The sequence below is a fragment of the Charadrius vociferus genome, unplaced genomic scaffold, assembly GCF_000708025.1.
Source record: "Charadrius vociferus isolate BGI_N301 unplaced genomic scaffold, ASM70802v2 scaffold610, whole genome shotgun sequence".
Lineage (NCBI taxonomy): Eukaryota > Metazoa > Chordata > Aves > Charadriiformes > Charadriidae > Charadrius > Charadrius vociferus.
The window spans coordinates 918,222-939,014 of record NW_009646437.1 but is presented as its reverse complement, the minus strand read 5'-3'; the positions used below and the strand labels follow the sequence as shown (position 1 = coordinate 939,014).

The 20,793-nt window shown below is 42.6% G+C and overlaps 1 protein-coding gene across 1 annotated transcript in view; it reads left to right on the top strand.

Annotated features, from left to right (window-relative positions):
- The window catches only part of LCLAT1 (lysocardiolipin acyltransferase 1), a 76,749-nt gene extending 56,170 nt beyond the window's left edge, over nt 1-20,579 (top strand). Inside the window, exon 5 of the mRNA XM_009881867.1 lies at nt 19,587-20,579. Coding sequence (XP_009880169.1) covers nt 19,587-20,095 — 509 coding nt within the window. The 3' untranslated portion in view covers nt 20,096-20,579. The remainder of the gene's footprint in view (nt 1-19,586) is intronic.
- The last annotated feature ends 214 nt before the right edge of the window (nt 20,580-20,793 follow it).

Sequence of the window (20,793 nt, the reverse complement as noted above, 5' to 3'; positions counted from 1 at the left end):
GGGTTGGAACTCGATGATCTTCGAGGTCCTTTCCAACCTAAATCATTCTATGATTCTGTGATATTCAAGGTAGTCCCAGGGGCCAGACAGCAGTCCTGAGCTCAGATGTGTTTATTTGCCCATAGGAACATAGGTTGTTCTGCTGACGATACAAGAGCATCTCAAATACATATCTGCCAGCTGTTCCTCCTGCTTCGAGCAGTCTTTTTTTTGCGTCTGAGTTCCCATGGCAGGGCATGGTGCATGTTTCATTAAGTCCTTCCAAGCCATCTCTGTGCCTCATACCTAGTAAGATCTTAAACAGAAAGAGACTTCTGGAAATCTCCACATTGGCAGCCAGGAACATCACTTGGCCATGCTGTGGAGGGGTCAGGGATACCTTCAAGCATTGTATTATTGTTAGAGTACCAGCAGGGACATTCTTTAAACCTAGTTACTGAATCCTCAAATGTAGTCTGTGTGCGACAGCCCTTGTTCCAAGAGGACAAGAAAAAAAAAAGGGGGGAGGAATGCAAATATAGATATTGTATCCAAAGATGCATCTTGCCTGGAAAGCTGATGTCTATAAAAGGCTTACAAGCAGCCTGCTAAAACTAGTAAACATTAGTAACCCCATCTTGCAGAGGTACAAGGGGTTTTCCATAGCAGTGGTTTCCTGTGTAGTTTTCAGATTTAAAAAAAAAGCAAAGAGCTGTTGATGGGATACTTTGTTTTTTTCTTGTTATGAACCTACAACAATGTATGTTATAATGGACAAAATAGAGGATGTCGTGTAAAGGGACTAAAACAAATCCTCTCATTGCTGTTCTTTAGCTCTAGATTACAGACTCAAGAGTAGAGCTGAGTTGAAAGGTCAGACAATTTATTTTCTGTATTTCTCCAGCCCTTCTCCAGTCTCTAGTGCTGATCAATTATAACAGCAGCAGCAGATTGCATGTCAGGACATCTTATGAAGTGAGAAATTAGAACTGCTGAAGACTACTTCACAAATGTGTGAACCCAGGAATGAAGTGAGAATTAGACTTAAATAATATGTATAGTGTTATGAACTGAGCGAGCTGGGCTTTGGGTTTGGTTTTGGTTTTTTACTCATTTTTTGATATTGTAACATGGGGTAAAAGTGAAACAGTAATAAAGTTATTCGGAGGATTTTACAGGAATCCTGAGGATATATCCCCAGCACGATGGTTGTCTCATTCTCTAGGTAGAAATGTGGTATTTAAAGCAAACCTCATATTGATTCATTCCTCTAATAAGAAATAATGAAGAATATTTATACATGTCTGTTCACTATATATATATATATATATTTGAGACAGAAAATGAAATGCTGCACTCTCAGTGGCATTTAGGAACATGGAATTTATGATGTGTTGCAGTTCCTTGTTGTGTTTCTTGTATATTGTGTTTCACAATATATGGTGGTCTCGCATTTCCATCACAGTACCTTAATGTCTGACATGCCTCTGGTGCCAAAACATCACACTGTGGGTTATCCACAGGCTACACTGGATTTATGATTTCCTACTTCACCTTTGTAATCCAGAATGTTTTCTGTGTCTTGATAGATAAACAAGCATATCTTGCAGTAAAAATTTTATATGGGAGTTCCTGAAGCAACCAGTACAAAAGCTGCGGCATGCTATACAATAAATGATAGAACTTCGGCTTTGCATTTATGTTGAATTGTGAAATGAAGACTGAAATCCCTTTTCTTACCATAAAATATTTTAAATCAAGCATTTATTATGCGTAGATTTGATAAGGCTACTTACCAGCCTAGACATGTTTGCACACAGCAGTATCTTCTCATTTAAATTCAATCACAGTCACAAAACAAGCCTGGCTTAGACTAGCTGAAGATATAAACTTCATTTTCATCTCATTAGGCCACCTGGAAGCAGCAATCAGTGAGTAGTCCTGACGTCAATGGTCTCTACTTCATTAAAATGTTAATTTCATGGCTTTAATTCCCTTTGTAAAACGTGCTGCTGCAGGACACTATATGCAGATTTATTCTGAAGTAGACAAATCTGCATGCCATATTCCTTTTTTAGTGCTTTAGGTTCCTTTGGATTTTTATTTTTAGCCATTCCTATTTTTATAAACTGCTGTGAAAAGATGATCACCATAACAACCAGAAAGTAAATATTTTCTTAAAACAGCCCTTTGAGAATGTATACTTAAGAATCAGGAATTCAGGGCATCATGCATTTAGTGGTATTTTGCTCTGCTGTTCCCTTTTTCAGTATTCAAAAACGAGACAGGTATTGTTACTGGCTAACAATTTTGGACAGTAGATCATGAAGGGAAAGCATCATGTTTAGGAAATCAGAATCAGCTACATAGATCAGCTGTAGTGTCAACATTTTTAGTTAAGGTCCTGCTGATGTCAGGACAAAATGATGGGCTTTTCATCAATTTTAGAATCCTTCCTTGATAATACGTACTTCCTCAGCATTTAGTCATCTTCATGTTGCTTTAGGGGATGCATTTCTGGTTTTATAGCATACTTCAAAATTGTACGTCATAGACTGAGTTCAGCCATTGCTAGTAGAAGTGTGTCCTCAATACAGGAAAACAAGAGAAGGTAATTGTTCATCTTGTCTTTTCCCCTTTTACTGTATACAATTCTCTTTTAAGAGTCTGACTACTATTCTGTATTTTTCAAAGTGCTATAGAAATTCTAATTATGTTTTTGTATGCCTGTGCTATCTGTAGATACTTCTATTGCAGATGGTAAAACCAAAGTGCAGGGTTTGGACTTCTCAGGACCCAGCACTGATGACTGAGCCTCCTGGCTCAGGAATACAGTGCTCAGCTGGGTGGCTCTGAGGACGCGCTTGGGCCTGGGCTGCTGGCAAGACTCAGCAAGAGGTCTTCCCACTCGACCCTTGCGGATACTGTCACTGTGGGCTCTGTACAAATCCCACTGAGCCCCCACTGCCAGGTGGCACCAAGGCCTTTCTGGGCAGAACCCTGGGTAATGTGTATACCCTGCCTGATGTTAACCTGGCTGGAGGTGACAAAGACCACCAAGTCCCAGTCCAGCAAATAAGGGAGGTTTTTTTTCCTAAGCACTGGACACATCTACAATTTTCCCTCCAGGAATCCCAGTGGGATTTTCCTGCAGCTACCCCCAGGAGGATGCTCCTGGTAAGTAACTAGGAACAGGTAGTTCATTTGACCTCATGCCTGCGCTGGGACTGCCAGGAGAGCAGAGCTGTATCAGTCTACTACCATGTACATCTCTGCCAGTTGTCTTATAGGTGTGTAGCTCAGGGAGCAAAATAGCAATGTGCCCTGTGACAGTAACTGAGAAGTAGGCAAAATAGCTTTAAAGATGTGAATACAGTAAGGTTAGACAGCCTTCCAGACCTCCATCAGTTTCCTGTTTCAGATTAGGTGAGATAATTTACCAATGAGTCTGAAAACACGTTGGTACCTATTTTGTCACTCTTAGTGTCAAGGGAAAAGTTTTTTGAAAGTCAGTGAAGACAGATGGACAGTAGCCAATTCATTTCCATCTTGGGGCTCTTGCCTACAACGTTATTTCATCACAGGCAGCGCCATAACTCATTGTACTAGTCAATTTAAAATGCCAAAGCGTGCCAGAGTTTTACTCTATGGATAGAATTATTCATTCATGTCTGCAGTTGGTGAGAGTGGAGTGATACTATGACAACTTCTCAGATCACAGACTGATCTAGAAAAATGTTCCATTTTGTAACCTCTGTGAGACATTAGCTGGTATTGCAGCAGCATATTCACTCTTCTCACACTTGTGTTTTGATTTGGCGTACAATATATCTTATAAACTAATCTAAGAATTTGTCACTCTGGTGTGCAGTCCACTTAAACATGAGTTACTACAGGTGTCTGAACAGAAGTTGTTAGTTTGATAAATGCATTTTTTTGTCAGCCTTGACATTGGAAAGGCCTTTTCTACGATAGAGCAACATGGTTAAAGTTGCTGGCATCACTTAATGAACTTATGACTGTAGGTTGACATGGCTTTGGGAGAATAAAAATAAGCAATCTTACTTTTTGGTTTGCATTTCTTTTGCCTCAATCACTAATTATGTGTTGTTCCAGAGATATTCATGCTAAAATTGCTATTGTTTGGTTTGTTTACTTGTTTTTAATGCTCTCAGAAGCAGGGCAGATGGAAGAGCTGGTGGGAGTTAGTTTGTGTCACTATTGCTTAGGCAGAAAACATTCTGAGATGAGTGGTGGACTTTGGGTTTCAGCATTTGTCATTTTTTCCATGTTTCAAAAAGTATAGCAAAGCTGCTGAAGTTCTCCTTTGCTTGTGTTTGCCCACAGAGAAAAAGGTTTCTACCAGAAGTACCTCTTAGAGCTAAACTGTCTTTGAACTCGGCCAAGCTACACTGGACTTCTCATCGCCCCATTGTTTACTTGTGAGTGACCAACTGGCAGCTCATCTTTCTGCAGCTCTTGAAAAGTCTAACTTTAACTGTTCCTCAGATGAGAGATTCAGATTAACGTGAACTCTCTCACTGCCTTTGTTGACGTGCCGTGTGAACCAGTGGCAACTTCTTTGTTCCCACTTCTAAAGACAGCTTTTTTCCTTCCCACTGGGATGGAAAATGGGAGATACCCAGTTGCTCCTGGCTGATTAAGACATACCATGGCAAAGCCTTCCTGAAGGCAGTTCAGAGCTTTCCACGACCCCTGGGCCAGGTTTCTTCCCTGACTATCATTCCTCCAGAGCAGAGGTGTTGGTGTGTTTACTGGTGGTCAGGAGGGCTCCTGTCCTTTCCCTCCTGGCTGGAGCTCTCCACAGTTGTTTGTGTCCATAGACCAAACGTGAGTGAGAATAGTCATCTTCTCCTAAAGCCTGTGCAGATGGTGTCTAGCTTGTTCATGGCCATCGAGCCAAAATGTTGAGGCTAGCGAGGCTGGATGTTGACTGTAGTGAACTGTGTTATGTACACTTGGGGGGAAAATACCAAGGTACTAGTGAAGAACATGGAGTTTTCTGGGATTTGCTACTGATAGGCATGCTTCCAATCTCTGTTTGCTGTCCCTGTACACCTCAGCATCTCCAGTGGAGGAGGTTGTGGAATGAGAACTACATGATGTCTTTTGTGCTTTCAATGGTAAGCTCTCGGGGGAGCAACACACCAAGATGTTGTTCAGATGGTCTTGAGGGAAAGTGTTTCTGAACTCAAATGTGTTAGATATAGCAAAGTGTATTTATGGAAAACAATGCTTAAAAGGATTTTCTGCTGTGACAAATAGTGTCTCCCCTTAACTAAGCATTGTCCTCTCAATGCACTGTGTGAAATTTAGGGGGCTTCATTTTTCCCCGAGTTAAAATATTTAAGGAAAACAATTGTGTGCTGAGAACAATGGAGTTTTTAACTTGCTGTTGATTTGTTTCTGTAATTCCTACGAAATAAATTGAACTGCCTAAGTTGATTTTATTCATTGTGGTTTAGTTATGTACATACTCGTATTTGTGTCAAAAAGCAATGTTAAAAATATTAGTAATGACTGTACTCAGAGCTTCCTAGCACACAGTGCCAATGGGGTTAAATGTTCCACTGGAAGGCAGAGATGGAAGTTTACAGCAGATACTTTCAGGAAACCAATTTTAGACTTCTGTTCCAAGAGGCCTGCACAACAAGGATTTACAACGTTTTCTCATCTGTGACTTCAGCTGCCAGCATGGGATTGCCTGCTGATCTGTATAAAAAACCAGCAGAGCACTGCAACCCACGTCTCTAACGCGAAGGTACGATACATAGATTATGAGCCTAAAGCTGGTCTTACTTGCCTTGAGCAGTGTGATGCATTTGGCTCAGTGTTGGGCCGTTGTGTACTGGGATAAGTGGTCTCTCTCAGCCTCGTTCTTGCAATACTGAGACCAGATCTGAAGATGAACCACTGGCCCGTATCTGACTCTCTTGCTGTCCTTGAGGTAGGAATTCAGTTTTTACTTCTCGGGCTGGCAGACTGACAGCATCACACATGTGGAAGTACAAGATGGATGCGCAGAATTCTGCTTCCATCTGGGCGCAGGAGTGACTGTTTAGGCGTTCTCAGCAGTCTTTGCTCATTTGCATTCAAATGATTGACTTTAGTAGAGTTTTTCTAAGCATCCCTATGAACAGCAGTAGTTGGAACAAAACCGTTAGCAAATCATTTTATTTCTAGAGACAGATCTTTTTGCTGCTGTGCATTTAAAATTACTGCAATCCCTCATTCATCTGCAAGGCGGTGATGCAGTGTTTTCACACGTGCTCTGTAACATCCCTTTTTCTTTTCCATGGCACTGTCATGACAGCTTCTGTTGGTAAGGCCATTCTCACATCACCAATTAAACATCACTGAGCTAAGGACATTGATTGGTGGTTCCGGAAGCCACTGTTGGAGGAAGCTCATCTGCTCCTGGACCTCCCCGTGGCTCTTTTCTGCAGGGCACCTCAGGGTGGAGGGGCAGCTCCTTTCCATGCTTCGTTTTTCCTAGTGCTTCACCAGTGAAGGGAAGAAAACATTGAGGGTCAGCACAGCGGTGTTTGCGTTGGCACTGTAAAAGTGTGATGCAGGATAAGCAGTGCGTGTCCTTCCCCTTGGTTTGAGTGAATGAGGTGGGTAGCAGCTAACCCATCTTACTGGGGGAACCACCACCCCAGTGCCATCAGGATGCAAACAGGAGGATGTTTGGTTTTACAATAAGAATTACTTGAGCAGCTTCGTCGGAACCTACCTGTAGGGCCATGCCTTCTTAAAGAAATGCATCCTGAATGAGGGTAGTCAGTGGTACCCGAGGGCTGGAGGGGCTTTGCGCTGGTTGCTCTGCCCTAGCTGCTCTCCTTCTGTAGAAGCTGGGAGGGCGGCGCGTGGGCTATGCGAGGTTTCTCTGCATGAGGAGGATCCAAAGACCATCAGACCCTTCAGCTTTATGGCTTCTTTCCACGAGCAGAGCTCCACCAAGTAGCTGCAGTAGGGTTTGGGTCTGATCCCATGTCGTTACGGAGGAAAGGAACTATATAATCATCATCCTTTTTAGCAATTTTAACCACAGCCTGTGGAGGGATGGCAGTGCTTTATCTGACAAATATGTCATTGTCTTTCATCAGCTGATTATAATCATCTTAGAAGTTCCAGTGTGCCTGTTTTTCCCTATTCTTTTTTACTATTGTGTTTTGTTTAACTTTCCCTAATGAGCCCAGTGAAAAGCAATTGTTCTAAATAAATCATGTGCGCTACAAAGCAGTATATCACAATTAGGTTTCCATTATACTTTAATTAGGCATTCCATTATTAAATTGATGTCTTCAGCTTCTTCCAGGTCTCAGACTAATCCCGAAACAAATTCCTCTTTGTGGATAAATATTAGTCAGTCGTAATTAAAGAGTATTCATTGGAGTTGCGGCTTTTCATTAAATCCCTTTCTGATTAAGATGGCTCCCCCAAGTACTGGGCTGATTAAATTTAATAAGATTTGTCCACTTGTGTGTATCATGGTCTGGTGGAAACTGTTTTAGCACCAGGGGATTGGGAACAATAAGTTCCTGTCTTGTTGCAGGCAGGCACGGGTCTGAATGCTGCTTATGTGCCGTGCTGTACGCTCTCACGTCAGGGGGCTCCACGGTTTGTGTGGTCGGTCAGCGGAGGGGAAGAACAAGATGGAAATGGAATTGGTAGTGTTAGAGTTGAATATCAAAGGGTTAAGTTGCATCTTAGAGGGTTACAGTAAAGAATGGAAGATTAAAATATGTCAGAGGCCCTGTTAGTTGACTAATTCACAACTAGGGGCTTACTGCTTAGTTGAAGCCTGAGTGCTTCTCTGCCCCAAACTGATTTAACCCAGTGAGATGTATAGATGAGCTCGTTTCTGTGTAAATATGCCTCGGCTGTGAATTCAGATAATAAAAAAGACATTCTTGACATTCTAACAGCAGAGTATGAAATGTTTTCAGAGCAAAATCTTTGTCTGGGATTTAAAACACGGTGGAGCAAAAGCATGATGTGGCTTTAGTGTATATACCCATCAAAGAGAAGTTATAAGCCTCACCATTTTCTGTGTGCTGAAATAATGCCTTCTTGTCAGGCTGCTGGTGCTGTTCTGCATTCCTCTTGCTTTGTACACAGAAATGAAAACAAACCACTGTGACCAAGAATGGCAATAGCACAAATCGGCGAGGCATGAAATGCAAGAGATCGGCTCAGGACGTCTGCGGAAGCACTCCATCCAAATATTTGAGGTGGCTGCTAGCAGGTGTTTTTTCAACATCTAGTTCATACTCTTTTTTTGGTGCAGGGTACATTTTCATCTAGTGTTTTCGTTTGGTACGGGCCGTATTTGTAATATCAAATCTCTCGGAAGTTTGAATGCGTTTTCAGTTTCTTCTTGCGTATCCCAAATATAATGGTACCGGGTATATCATCTAGCCCGTCTTTTGTATTGTGAGGAATTCAGGTTGACCCCTAATTCCAGATTGCTCTTCCTGGGGCTGCTGAAGGCTGCAGTCGCTATGAGACAATAGCCTGGGACAGTTTGAAGAGGGGCAGGGTTACAAAACAGTGTCAGGGCACTAAGCAGCTAAAGAGTACTCTCTAGCGGTTGACTTTGGGTAGTGGTAAGAACAGATGGCAAAGTGCACTAAATTAACATAAGGTTACTCATCTGTAGCCATTAAAAAAAGGAAGAAAAATAGAATAAAGCGAGGAAAGGAAGCTGAACTTCATATCTGAATTATAGAAAAGAATGGATATAATGCACTAGAAGCCAAGAATAAAATCTTTTTTCTTTACTAGCTGTTCTTTGTTTACTTACTGCTCCTGTTGCAATACCGTGTTGGATGGTATTGTGCTATTCATAGCATTGTCCTTCCGTTGGCATGAACTCTAAGGGCTGGTGGAAAGTGAAAAGTCCACGGTGCTTCTGAGCAGATAGGATGCACTTTGATTACTGAGTGAAAATTGCCACAAGTGCTTCCTCCTGAATAACTGTGGGGAATTATTTTTCTCTGCTCCTCACAGTGCCTCACACAAGCTTTGTAGTGACTTCACAAAAGACAAGACTCAAAATAAGTTGCATGGTCAATCTGCAGATCGGCTGAGGTCTAATGTTGCTCTGTCTAAAACCATTTGAAAATGATTAAAACCAATGAGAAAACGATGAGAAAATTCCTACCCTACATCCTGGAAAATCCTAACACTATTAAAAGAAAAAAAAAAAAAGTATTTGAAGAGTATAAGCAATGGTTTTGGAAGAATTGGGGGGAAATAAATAACATTTAATAGAATGAACAGGGAGGTTAGGAAGGGTAGTCACTTTAATGCTTGTATTTTAATTGGGGTGCTACAAGCTTAACGTATGCTTTTGTGCTACAACATGGCAGTTCATACGTGCTGCTACTCCTTGCATCTTCAAAAATGTAGCACTTTTCCAGAAATTCCAGGTTTTAAGCCAGCTTCATTGTTTACCTAGCAGTAATATCCTGCGATGTTGAGCATCATTGGTATGGCAGTTATGTATGTAAACTGTTCCAGAGTGTTTTGCTTTCCTGTTAACTCAGTGAGGCCAGTCAGAAATGACAGTGGAAACTGCAGATGCAACAGCTGAATTCTGGCAGAACTGGATTACCTTGAATAGGGATGTGTTTTTCTCTTGTAGAGATTGATGCTTAATTCCATCTGCGTTGGAGAGAGATTGTTCATCCAGGCAGAGAGCAAAGAAATGCACATGGGTGGATTACTTCTTTCTCTGATTCCCGATGATTTCAAATGCCCAACAAGTAACAGAGGAATTAGGTGGATAGTCTGTTATATTAAAAGAAAAGATTAAGCTTGAGCTGCTTATATATGCTTTATGCGTGTGTGTGCATGTATAATTTATTTTAAGGATATTTGGTATCTTACTTTTGCTTAATTGTCATGATACTTAGCTTTCCAGAAATGGATGACTAGTTTAGTTTTCTTTATAAAAGTTTTAAAAAATCAGCCATTTCCTAATTTATGTACGTTTGCCTGTCTAGAAAGTCATCTTATCATGACAAGGTAGAGTACATGTGTTGCTTTTTAAAAGGATTTCACTGCAGTATAGTAAATGATCTTTATTTCAAGTGTAATTGTGATTCTCGTCTGAATTCGTTGGCTGTTTGCCAGGAAATTCACTTTAGAGCTTCAGGGAGTTGGAGAGTCGCATACCAGTGCATCAGTGTCTGTCTGTTATATGAAATATCATTTTTCTGTATGAATAAGTAGTAGTGTACTAGAAGCCTAGAAACAATGTTTTCTCCTTCCTAACGTAACATACCTACGAAAACCAAATCCCATACGTGTATGTAGAGCAGACATGTAGTGTGGGAGGCCGTGAGTGAGCAGATATGCAGTCAGGGGAATAAACATGGCATTTTTTGTTATCTGGATTTGATAAATATAGTTTGGAAATGATAAAGAGCTGTGAGTCAGTTATGCCTGGTCATCCCTAGTGACTGGAAATAAGTTGTTATTCCAACCCTTTTATCCTTTCGCTCCCTCGTCTCCACATATTTTTTATTTTATTTATAGCTCAACCAGCTTTTGCTCTGCGATTTGTAAAATAACCCTTCAGAGCCGGGGAGGGAAGACCGGAGGGCAACAGCCCCCAGGCAATCTTGCGGATGGAGCCACTGGCTCGGCGTGTTCCCCATCGCCGCGGCAGGGTCCCCCCTCTCCCCTGCACAGCCTTCTCCCTCCACTGCTCAGAGATTCCTCTTTTAAACGAGCAAACTGAAGGCATTAGTTGGTTTGTGTTGACAGCGGTACCCAGCAGCCACGTGCAGTGCTCCAGACGAGCTGGCCGAGGCTTTGATAACAGCTGGGTCGGAGGGCCCAGGGCTGGGGAGGTGGCAAGATAGACTTGGGTCTGGAAAGCCTTAATGGACGTTGTAAAGTGTCATGAAACGCTTGAAATCCAGCACCACAAGCCATACTTGCATTTTGCCCATAAAGTACAGCTGTGCAAACAATAAATGCAGTAATTATGAGCTTAATCTTCTGCATTTCACTTGGGCTTGACGCGTGCCTAAGTACTTTTGTACAGTTTAATCCACGAACTAAGAATCAGTTTAGCACAGGGTACATCTTAACTTGCAGACCAGGATAATATATTTCTTCATCTGCTCTTAGCTTTCCCACAACACTGACTTCTCATACCGTGACTGAGCTACACCATGTCTTCCTTCTTGTATTCGCTCTAATCTGGTTTGGAGAGGAGGGAGGGAGCTGGCAGGTGTGTCTGCAGAAGGAAAGAGCGTCCCTTGTGTTCAAAAAGAAAAGAGGGACGTTTACTCCTTGTCCTGGTTTGAGGTAGAACAGAACCAATTTTGTTCAGTAACTTCGCTTCCTAGCTGGGCCTCTTCTAACTACTGAAATTAACAGCATATTGTGCAGACACTGTTCACTGTCTCGGAGTGATAAGACCAGTGTGTATAGCTGGTGCCCGGGCACGCTATGCAGAGAGGCTCCTGCTTACACTTACTGCTCTAACAGCCAAGGGCAACCAACTTTGTTACTTGCCCCGTTGGAGGGTCAGAAGCGGAAAAGCATAGAGGGGTCCCACCTGTGGGGAGGAGGGGACAGGACAGGTGACCCAAAACTGACCCACAGGGTATTCCATCCCATCTGCCTCGTGCTCGGTGTAAAAGCTGAGGGACCAAAGGGTCAGCCCTCTTTCTTCAATCGCCGCCATCTGAGGAGGACTCTGTCTGTTCATCTGCCATTGATCCCGATCCTGAATGCAGATCTGGAATCCAGTTCCTGTCCAGCCTGGGACTGCCCCAGTGCCAGCCGGTGTCGTGATTGTCATCTCGGGAGCTTGATACAGTTTTGTATATATTTCATTATTTCCTTTTATTTTATTATTAATATTTCATTAAAGTAGTTTAGTTCCTTCTAAACTCATAAGTCTCTTTTTCCCTCCTCTGCCTCTCTCTTTGAAGAGGGGTAGAGGGGAGCATCTGTTGGACCCATCTGGGGTCCCCCACATCCCCAGTAGCCGATTTGGCTGAGACCACGACACTCCTGCCACTGTAACGTTAGTTCATAGTCCTGCAAAGAATCACTCAATCTGTAAGAAGCAGTTAAGTCTATTAGATTTTATTGGTACTACAAGTTCAGTGTAGTGATGCTGATTTAAAAAAAAAAATTAATTAGAGGAATTTTCTACCTCATGTTAAAAGCTTTAAGATAATGACACAGGATGTCTGTCTTACAACATCCCATGGCAAAGCTGAAAGCATCCTGCATAAGCTCCCGTGGCCTGTGTTAGCGAGGAGATCAGATTAGATGACGATAACGTTCCAGTCTTAAAATAATTAAATGAGGTATTTACAGAGATTTCAATGTTAAATCACCCCTCCTGCCACCCCCAACAACAACTGCAGTTAGTGGTGGTGTTTTACACATTAATGAGATGTGGCATCAGGCTGCAAAACTGTGTGATTTAAATGTATTCAACAAAAGAATTAAGCACACATGATGATTACTGATAGCTATGAGGCTGCCTTTTTATCTCTTGATCTTTGTACCAGTGGCTGGAGGTAGCTTGTAGCGGATCCCAGTAGTCGTCTTCTCCTGCATGTAGCACCCGGAGCAGAGCTCCCTACTGCTGGGGAGCAGAAAGCAGCCAGGCTTGAGGCTGCCACCCTCAAGGACAAGAGGTGCAGTTTCCTTAACTCCTTCGTGTCAGCAGGTGGAAGGTCTTCCTTGCTCCTCGTATCACAACACCAGTGGAAAATTGGATAGCTAGAGAAAGAATTGGTATGCAGGATCGCTCTTCTTTGTTAATCAAGGCCAGCATTATCATTCTGTCTTTTTTTGTTTGCTTATTTGATTGCTACACTTACCCAAGAAAGATTTCCAATAACTACTGGGTTGAAAGTGATTTAGATTAACCCTGGCTGACACTGCTGCTTTAAAGAGGGCTGCCTGAAGTTTTAAATCTTCACAAGGATGATACTTCCCAGGAGAGGCTGTAAATCCTTGAAGCTACTCCCTCCTGATACTGTGCTCTCAAAATAAAATGACTCCAATCTCATGAGCCAGGACAGTAATATTTCCCAGTAAGCAGTTTTAGATGGCTTTTGGTTTAATGTCCAAAAAGGTATTTTTGTTTCAAAGCTAATGTACAGTACTCAGATATTGTGAAGCATAATTAGTTTTGTTCTACTTGTTTCCATATCTATTTTGATTATGTTGCTGATCAGTTTATTTACAGAAGTGCCAAGCCTCCTTCTCCTGGGTTTCCTAAGGGAATGTATATAAAATTGAGGATATTAAGGGGTGGGGGAGCTACAGCCAGCATTTTGTGGAACCCTGGAGCTGTATGAAGCATCTGGAGCTGTGTGAAGAAGGGACAGGTATGCTGCTTTGCAGGAGGAAGGAGTTATGTTGTGGTGGGAGGTGGAATGGACAAGGGCCTCACATATTGGTCCCGCTTTTCACAGAACAGCTTACTTTAAGGTTATCATGAATATTTTGTTGTGAGAGCATTTCAGTATACCTCTCCCCATTCTGGCTCAACAACTCGTTGGCGCGCTGTTGGGTGATGTACTGTGGTTAAGAATAGCATCTTCTCTACTGGATCAATACAGGGGAAGAGACTGTATAATCCATGTATGATTTAAAGTAATGTCAATGATAACTAAAGTAGGACAAATTATGGCTGCTGAGATCCTTGCTGGGGATGGAAATGGGTAATAGCCACCACTGTTAATGTCAAGGGGACTCAGCTGCCTGTTCATCTTCCAGGCTGCTGAGAGTCTGAGCAGTTCATTGCATGGATTTGCCTGGGGCCCATCCTCATTTTTAGCTCACTGATGGTCATTTTGGCTCTAAGAGCTTTTGTTCTGAGTCATCATTTGGCCCTCAAGTTGCTGCTTATATAGATCCAGCGAGCTTGCTCAGCATTGCTCGGTCCCGAGTATGAGCAAGAAAGTGTCCTTGTCACTGACAGGAATCATAACTGAGGAACAAGGGGTGCTCGAGCTCCTAAGTGCGATCCTTACAGCACAAGGGATGGGTCTGTCCAACCAGCCCGCTTATTTGGGACTGTGCTGTGGGGCTGAGCATCACTTCTGGGAGTTTTCACCAATTGCAGCTACCTTCCAATACTCGCTTTACAAAGGTATTTGAAAGCAGCTTAAAATAGTTTAACGCTTCCTTTTACATTCAGGCTAGTTTCCCCCCCTAGAATTAAAATACTGTGCTGACACTGTATTATTAAACACACAGAGTTAAAAGTAATTTTCAGTTTACCTGTGATATCTTTATTTTGAACCTAATGAGAGGCTCTTGGTTGTAAGGTTTTATAATAGGCTGTGAGATGGAAGACTTGTCTGCACACACACACGGGAGCACAGTGTCAGGTAGAGAAAACGCTAAAATCCAGACAGAAACATGTCCCCTACCTTGGCTCCTCTGAGGGCTGTCATGGAGGAGCCATCAGTGCGTGGGTCAGGTGTGACACCAGTCCCGGTGTGTTAATGGGAGAGGCTCTCGTCCTTAGTCCTTACAGACTAAGGGGGTGTTACTGCTTGCAGGGCTTTGGGACTTGTTACGGGATGCCCAAGAGGAGCATTTGGGGATTGTACAAGATTTATTGTGGTATAGTTAGGGGAGGAACCAAAATGGGGAAAGGAGTGGTTCAGGGTGGCTTGGGAGGAACAAATTTGGGAAAATAGAGGAATAAGAGGTAAAAGGAGCTGGTCTTATGTAAGTGGGACTAGTCAATACACTTGCCTGGCTGTGCCTTGTGCCTCCTCAGCCCATTCTGCCCCATTTTCTCATGAAACCCCATTTCTATTTTCCTGTGTGAGAAGACCCTGTGGGTGTGCATATGGAGATCCAGGTGCTGGCAACTGGAGAGACCAGGGTCCGTGTCTGTCATGCGGGTGCGTATGTCAGTGTGTGATCGAGCAGGACTAGCGGGCGAGTAGGGTAAGAGGCTTGGGAGCCAGCTATCAAAGAGTCCATAAGTCTTGGACAAATACAGGAGAGGTCAGATGGTCAAAATTTGGCTACTGCAAGGTCCAAGATGGCAGCTGAGGAGAATGTGGAGTCTGGAGTCAACTGAGACCAGTTTGTATATCTGTCTCTGCATGAGGCAGCTGGAGAAGAGAGGCTCCAAAGATCAGCTCGTGGGTGGTCCTGAAAGTCTAAGGCCAGTTACTGGAGCAATTGACAGTGTGTGTGCATCCGTGCAACGGGTCTGTACCAGCCCCTGGAGAGGGGAGGACAATGAGGCCATTTTGTTTGCTTGAGTGCTGTGTTTTCTGTCCATGTTGATCAGTGGCTGTCTGTCTGTCCATACCCATGCACTGTACACGCATGTGTGTGTATAGGGAATACGTGTTCACACTCACTCCTAGCTGGGGCAGGGAGGTGCAGCAACCTCACCTCTGCTGGGCTACCAGATGTTGCGACATCTAACATAGAATAAAAACTCTGAAGGAACAGCTGGTGCAGTGAAAGAAAATGTCCTAATTTTTCCTTGGAAGTATTTTTTAAAAGAAGGTGTCTTTCTCTGGTGCTCTTATTTTGGTCATGAGCCTGGTAAGTTGTTCTTCTGCCACCTCTGAGTGCAATGCCCAAAGCAACCAGCTGTGCATTGCGATCACTTGAAGTAATGTCGTGTATCAACAGAGCCTGAGATATAAATAACTTTGATTGGAGCACAGAAAGATTAAAAAGAATAAGAATAGTGCTTTTGAGGCATTTTGTCATCCCAAAATGGAGACCGCCACATGGATTGGTCATCGTCTACATATTATGCAATTTATAGCCGCATGGCAATAATTACAGAAAAACCTTGTATTCACTCCTGAGCACTGTAGTAGGCTTTCCTTTTCTGAGGTGCTTTTATAAAGCATAGGAGAGAATATGGTTCATGGGTATGAAGGATATATGGTTCTACTACTGCAGAAAGAAAATTGTGAGAATGTAAAGCTATTGAAACTGGTGTCTCTTTGGCCTGAAGATCTGGGCTACCTGCCTGACATTTTAGCCTTAATGGCAGTTTCTTAGCTTAATTAGATTTCAGATGCAAAACTGTGAACATTATTTGATTTCCTCTGTCCTTTATTCCTTCCCCAATGGGATGTGGATACACGCAGGATAAAGAAGATCACTCAGATGTCACTAAAAGCATTGCAAAAGGTGGTTTGTCCACCGACAGCTTCTCTGAACTATGAACATATATGCTTGTTTACTCCATTTGTGACCTGCCAGAGAATTAGAATGATGTGACTTCCCTTAGGGCAATTTCTTCTTAAAATGGTCAGAAGCAGGTATTTTAAGCAAATCTTTAAATTCAGGTGGAAAAAAAGGTCTTTAAAATCAGTGACTGCCCTGTGTCTTCACTTAGGATCACTTTCTTTTGCTGGTTGACTGGCACTTTGCTTTTGACCTGAAACGCGTGCTCTTCGATATCTCCAGACTGCAGAGAGAATGAGCTTAACTTCAGAGACAGTAAAGGTGCCAAGGATGCAGGTTCAGAACTGCCTGATTAAACCTAGCCTAAGGGAAATTTGTCCCTGCTCACGGATGGTCTACTTTCATCTGCTGCAGTAACTTTTCTTCTTTCTAGCAGATTTGCTTGCAGCATGTTTGGCAGAGATGCATTGACCCCGTCCATATTAAAAGATGCCATTGATAAATCAGCAGAGAATACGCAGAACCTCTTTGTTCAAGTGTGCGGTGTGGATCCTACCGCTTTACTGCATGTAACACTCGTAGGGCATGCTTCTTTCAGCAGCCGTAGAAAACTGATTGAACCTGGTCCTTTCCATATGCTTGCCTTGCCAGGGAATTAAAGCTTCAGGCAGCCATTTTTGTGGAGTTTTTAAATATGTATGACCCAAACAAGGGGCCTGTTGAGAAAAGCTCTAATCCTCTTGCGTACGAAACCTGGTATTCTGGTCTTCTCTCTTTCTGATGTTTCTGTGCTTTCAGATATGCTAAATCTACCTTTGAAGTTTCATTTCTTCTTGTGTAAAATACACTTTAATAGGTGAACCTTGCAGCTGGGAATTAGGAGATACTGGTTCAAGTTGGGCACAATGAGCAGTTCTCGTAATCATCCTTTGCCTCGTTTTCCCCATTTTTAATGCAGAAAGTCCACCCTCCTGTACGCAGCTCTTTAAGCTTCGTTCTGAGTAACTAATTTAAAAGCCATGATGTAGTGTAGAGCTTCTATAGTCTGGCGTGAAGCCCTACTGGAAGGTATCTGTCTGGGGATGCTACAGATCCATAGGTAAGGAGTAGAGGCTTCCCTATTTCAGATGAGGAGTTCATGGGCAGAAATACATCTGCGTGTTGAAGGGTTCAGACCAGCTGTGTGGGTGCAGGGAATCCTGCCCAGTCCTGTCAGTCCAACACTTGCACAGCGTCAGAAAATCTGTCTCAACCAAACCTGGTGATTTATTCCCCGTGGTCTGTATGCCAGTGATCCTTATGTGTAAAGCCTTGATTTTTCAAGAACATTTGCATGAAATGGCAGACTGGCTGTTTTAGCTGCAAAGACACAAATGACTGCAAGGTGGGTGAAAAACTTGTGTAGCCAAAAACTCTTTTCAAAGAAAGCTTTTTTTCATGCAAGGATATCAGCAAGGCTGAACTTTTCTGGCGTCCCTCTTGAGGTAAAGTGTGTAGATGTCATTTGCCACGAGGACCTGGGGAGCTATGAAGGATCAGGAGGAAGACAGATTTTAAGAGATGGGTATCTCTTAGAGGCGTATGTAGCAGCCCTTCCCCCAGCTGGGCCAGGAACGAGGGGATGTCTGTCCTGTAGGGCGACTGTAATTCCTTCTGATCGCAGAAATATTTGGAGTAGGGGGAGGAAAAATGCGAGCTGTTCCCAAAATGAAAATCCTTTGTGCTAAGGTGTGGCAGGCTGGCCGTCGTTTTCCTTTGTAAAGTCAGGGTTTCTAAGGCATGTTCAATTTTGGCATCTCTTGGAAGGAGATTTGAAAGGTTTTACCTGTGCAGAGTACAGTGATTCTCTGCTTAGATGGGATGTGATCCCGTAGCTAGTCAAAAGCTGGAGTATTGGGTTTTGCTCTGATAGGCCTCCTAGGAGCCATATATAGCTTTCAAAAAGCCCAAGTAACCTACCACAAAATTGTCCCAGAGAGATCGTTATAAGACAGCACAGTTATGAAATACTCTGAAAGGCTGAGTGGTTTTTTTCCCCCTCTCTTGTGATATTTGGGGTTTGAACTTTAGAGACATCATTTTTTGAACGTGGCCTTTTAAAGTAACTTTCTATTCTGTCCCTGTCATTTTTGGAGCTGTGAGGAAAGCCAAAATGCCAGGGAAGGGGAGCAAGTGAAAAGGGGGAGCGGGGCTAAAGAGTAAGTTTTGATCATCTTTGCAAGAAGTGACATCATCTATGAGAACAAAAGTCTTCAGTCGCTGCAACTGGAGACAGCTTTTAGTCTCCAATTCTATTTTGCCCCGAGCCAGCCAGCCAAATAAAAACAGCGGGATAAATCACTGCTGGCAGAACTTAACAGTTATGCAACATCCAGTGCACCATGCGCCTATTTTTAGCTCAGTTTTACACTAGCAGAATTTACTTTATGAAATCTAAAAAGAATGTCTGGTCAGAGGCCGGGGGATAAAAAGGGCATTTAGAAAGCGCAAAATGTAAAAACACTAAGTACAAAGACGCGCTAGCAAAGCCTGCGTTGGCAATGCTGATAGCCTTTCAAGTGTGTTGGCTTGATCAGGCACGGCAATGAGGAGTAGAGGGTTTTTCGTCGGTATTTCCCCGAATTTCTAATCTGCAGTTGCTTTTTAAACGGTTAACTGTACTCACTTTACCCAAGTAGCTAACTATATGTGGTTTGCTTAAAGCTAGGCTTCTCCACCATTTCTGCTGTATTTTGTCTTTTTACCAGATCCGGAATGCAGTAAGCAGCAGCTCATCTCCTTACAGTACTGGCTGGTCAATTTAAAGAAATTGCGTTGACTTGAGTACTCTGCAAAGCTGGCTGAGCTACAGAGATACTCCTCAGCCTTTGTGAGATACCCTAGATTTAACGAGCCCCTGATATTCAGCTGGTGTATGTTTCACCTATGTTTTGTCAGTCTTCAGTAAATTGGGATTGTGTATGCTGCTTGCTCCAGATCAAACTGAATCTTTTTCAATGTTCACAGGAACATACACTGAGTTGTATTTCATTAGTTAAAAGCAATTTCAGCTTGTAGCACAGGTATGAGTAACTGAAGATTAGTTTCACATGCTCTGCTCTTTATCCAAGACCAGACGTGCATCTTTTCTTCTTTAAATTTTAATTTATCCTCTTACTGTGTTGTAATTCTGTGTTACTTTGTACTGTGTATAATTTTGCGTCCAACGTTTTTTGCTCAGATTCAGAACAGATAATGATTGGGAAAATATTGACCTCTCTTTAGAGATTCTAGCAGATAAAAAACTGCATAGCTAACGTATCTTTGGGATTTCTGCCACGATTTGGACCATTTTCAATCACACTGTAGTGATTAGTGTTCTGACCATTGCATGATCTGCCACTGATCTTTTTTCCCCAAAACCTTTCTTCTAGGTGACAATCTCGATGCTATCCATGACATAACTGTGGCATACCCCCAAAACATTCCTCAGACGGAGAAGCACCTTTTGAATGGAAACTTCCCAAAGGAGATTCACTTCCACGTCCAGAGATATCCCATAGAGACAGTGCCCACTTCCAAGGAGGAGCTGCAGCTTTGGTGCCGGAAGCGTTGGGAAGAGAAAGAGGAGAGACTCCGACACTTCTACGAAGGTGGAAAATGCTTCAGTGCAATGGGGCAAAGCATTGTTCCACCGTGTAAATCTGAGCTCAGGGTCCTCGCGGTTAAGTGCATCTCGCTCCTGTATTGGACGGTGTTCCCACTGGTTATGCTTGCACTGCTGTACCTCTACAGCTTTGCACGATGGTATTTCGCAGCCATGATCGTCTTTTTTGTTGTGCAGCAAAAGATATTTGGTGGGCTGGAACTGATTGAACTCGCTTGTCATCGATATTTTAAAAAGCAACAGAAATTTCACGACACGAAAATAAAACCCAATTAGTTCTGGGGTAGAGAAAGACATAAAAATGGGTGGGTTTGAGATGTCCTGCCAATTTTATGCACAGGGAAGAATTTTTGCATGAGAATTGTCTTTTACTATCGCCATTGTTAGACATTTGCACTCGATTCTGTGAAAAGAAAGAAAAATGTTAGTTATTGCTACACGTGAAAATGGTAGTTTTTATCTCTGAATGTAATTTCAACATTGCTCGTGCAAGCAGCTAGCAACTGCATTCTGCTGTAATTAAGAAACAAATTGCTGGATTACTGAACAATCATAAGGACATTAATAAATGTGACATGCACTGAACTTTCACGTAGAAACCCAAACTGTCCAGCTAAGAGAGACAGATACATGATTTCTGTATAATCACATTGTCATAAAGTGAGCACCGGATTAGGAAAGCTGGTAAGTTTAACAATGTTTTGATGGTAGGTGGAAGCTGGAGGAGGAGTTGTTCTGTTTCTTTTTTCTATTTCAGATATTCAAACTTATTTTAAAATAATATTTTCACATAGGCTTTTTTCAAGCACTACTGACCCTACCACTGTTCAACCGTTCTGGCTTGGTCACTCGGAGGGATTTTCAAGCCTCGCAGTCTTGTGTTGTAGTACAGAAAACAGCGCTGGCTCTGCCTCCATTTAAATCTTAACTGGTTATTTAATAGACTTATGCAGCTACGTTTTGATTTCTCACTC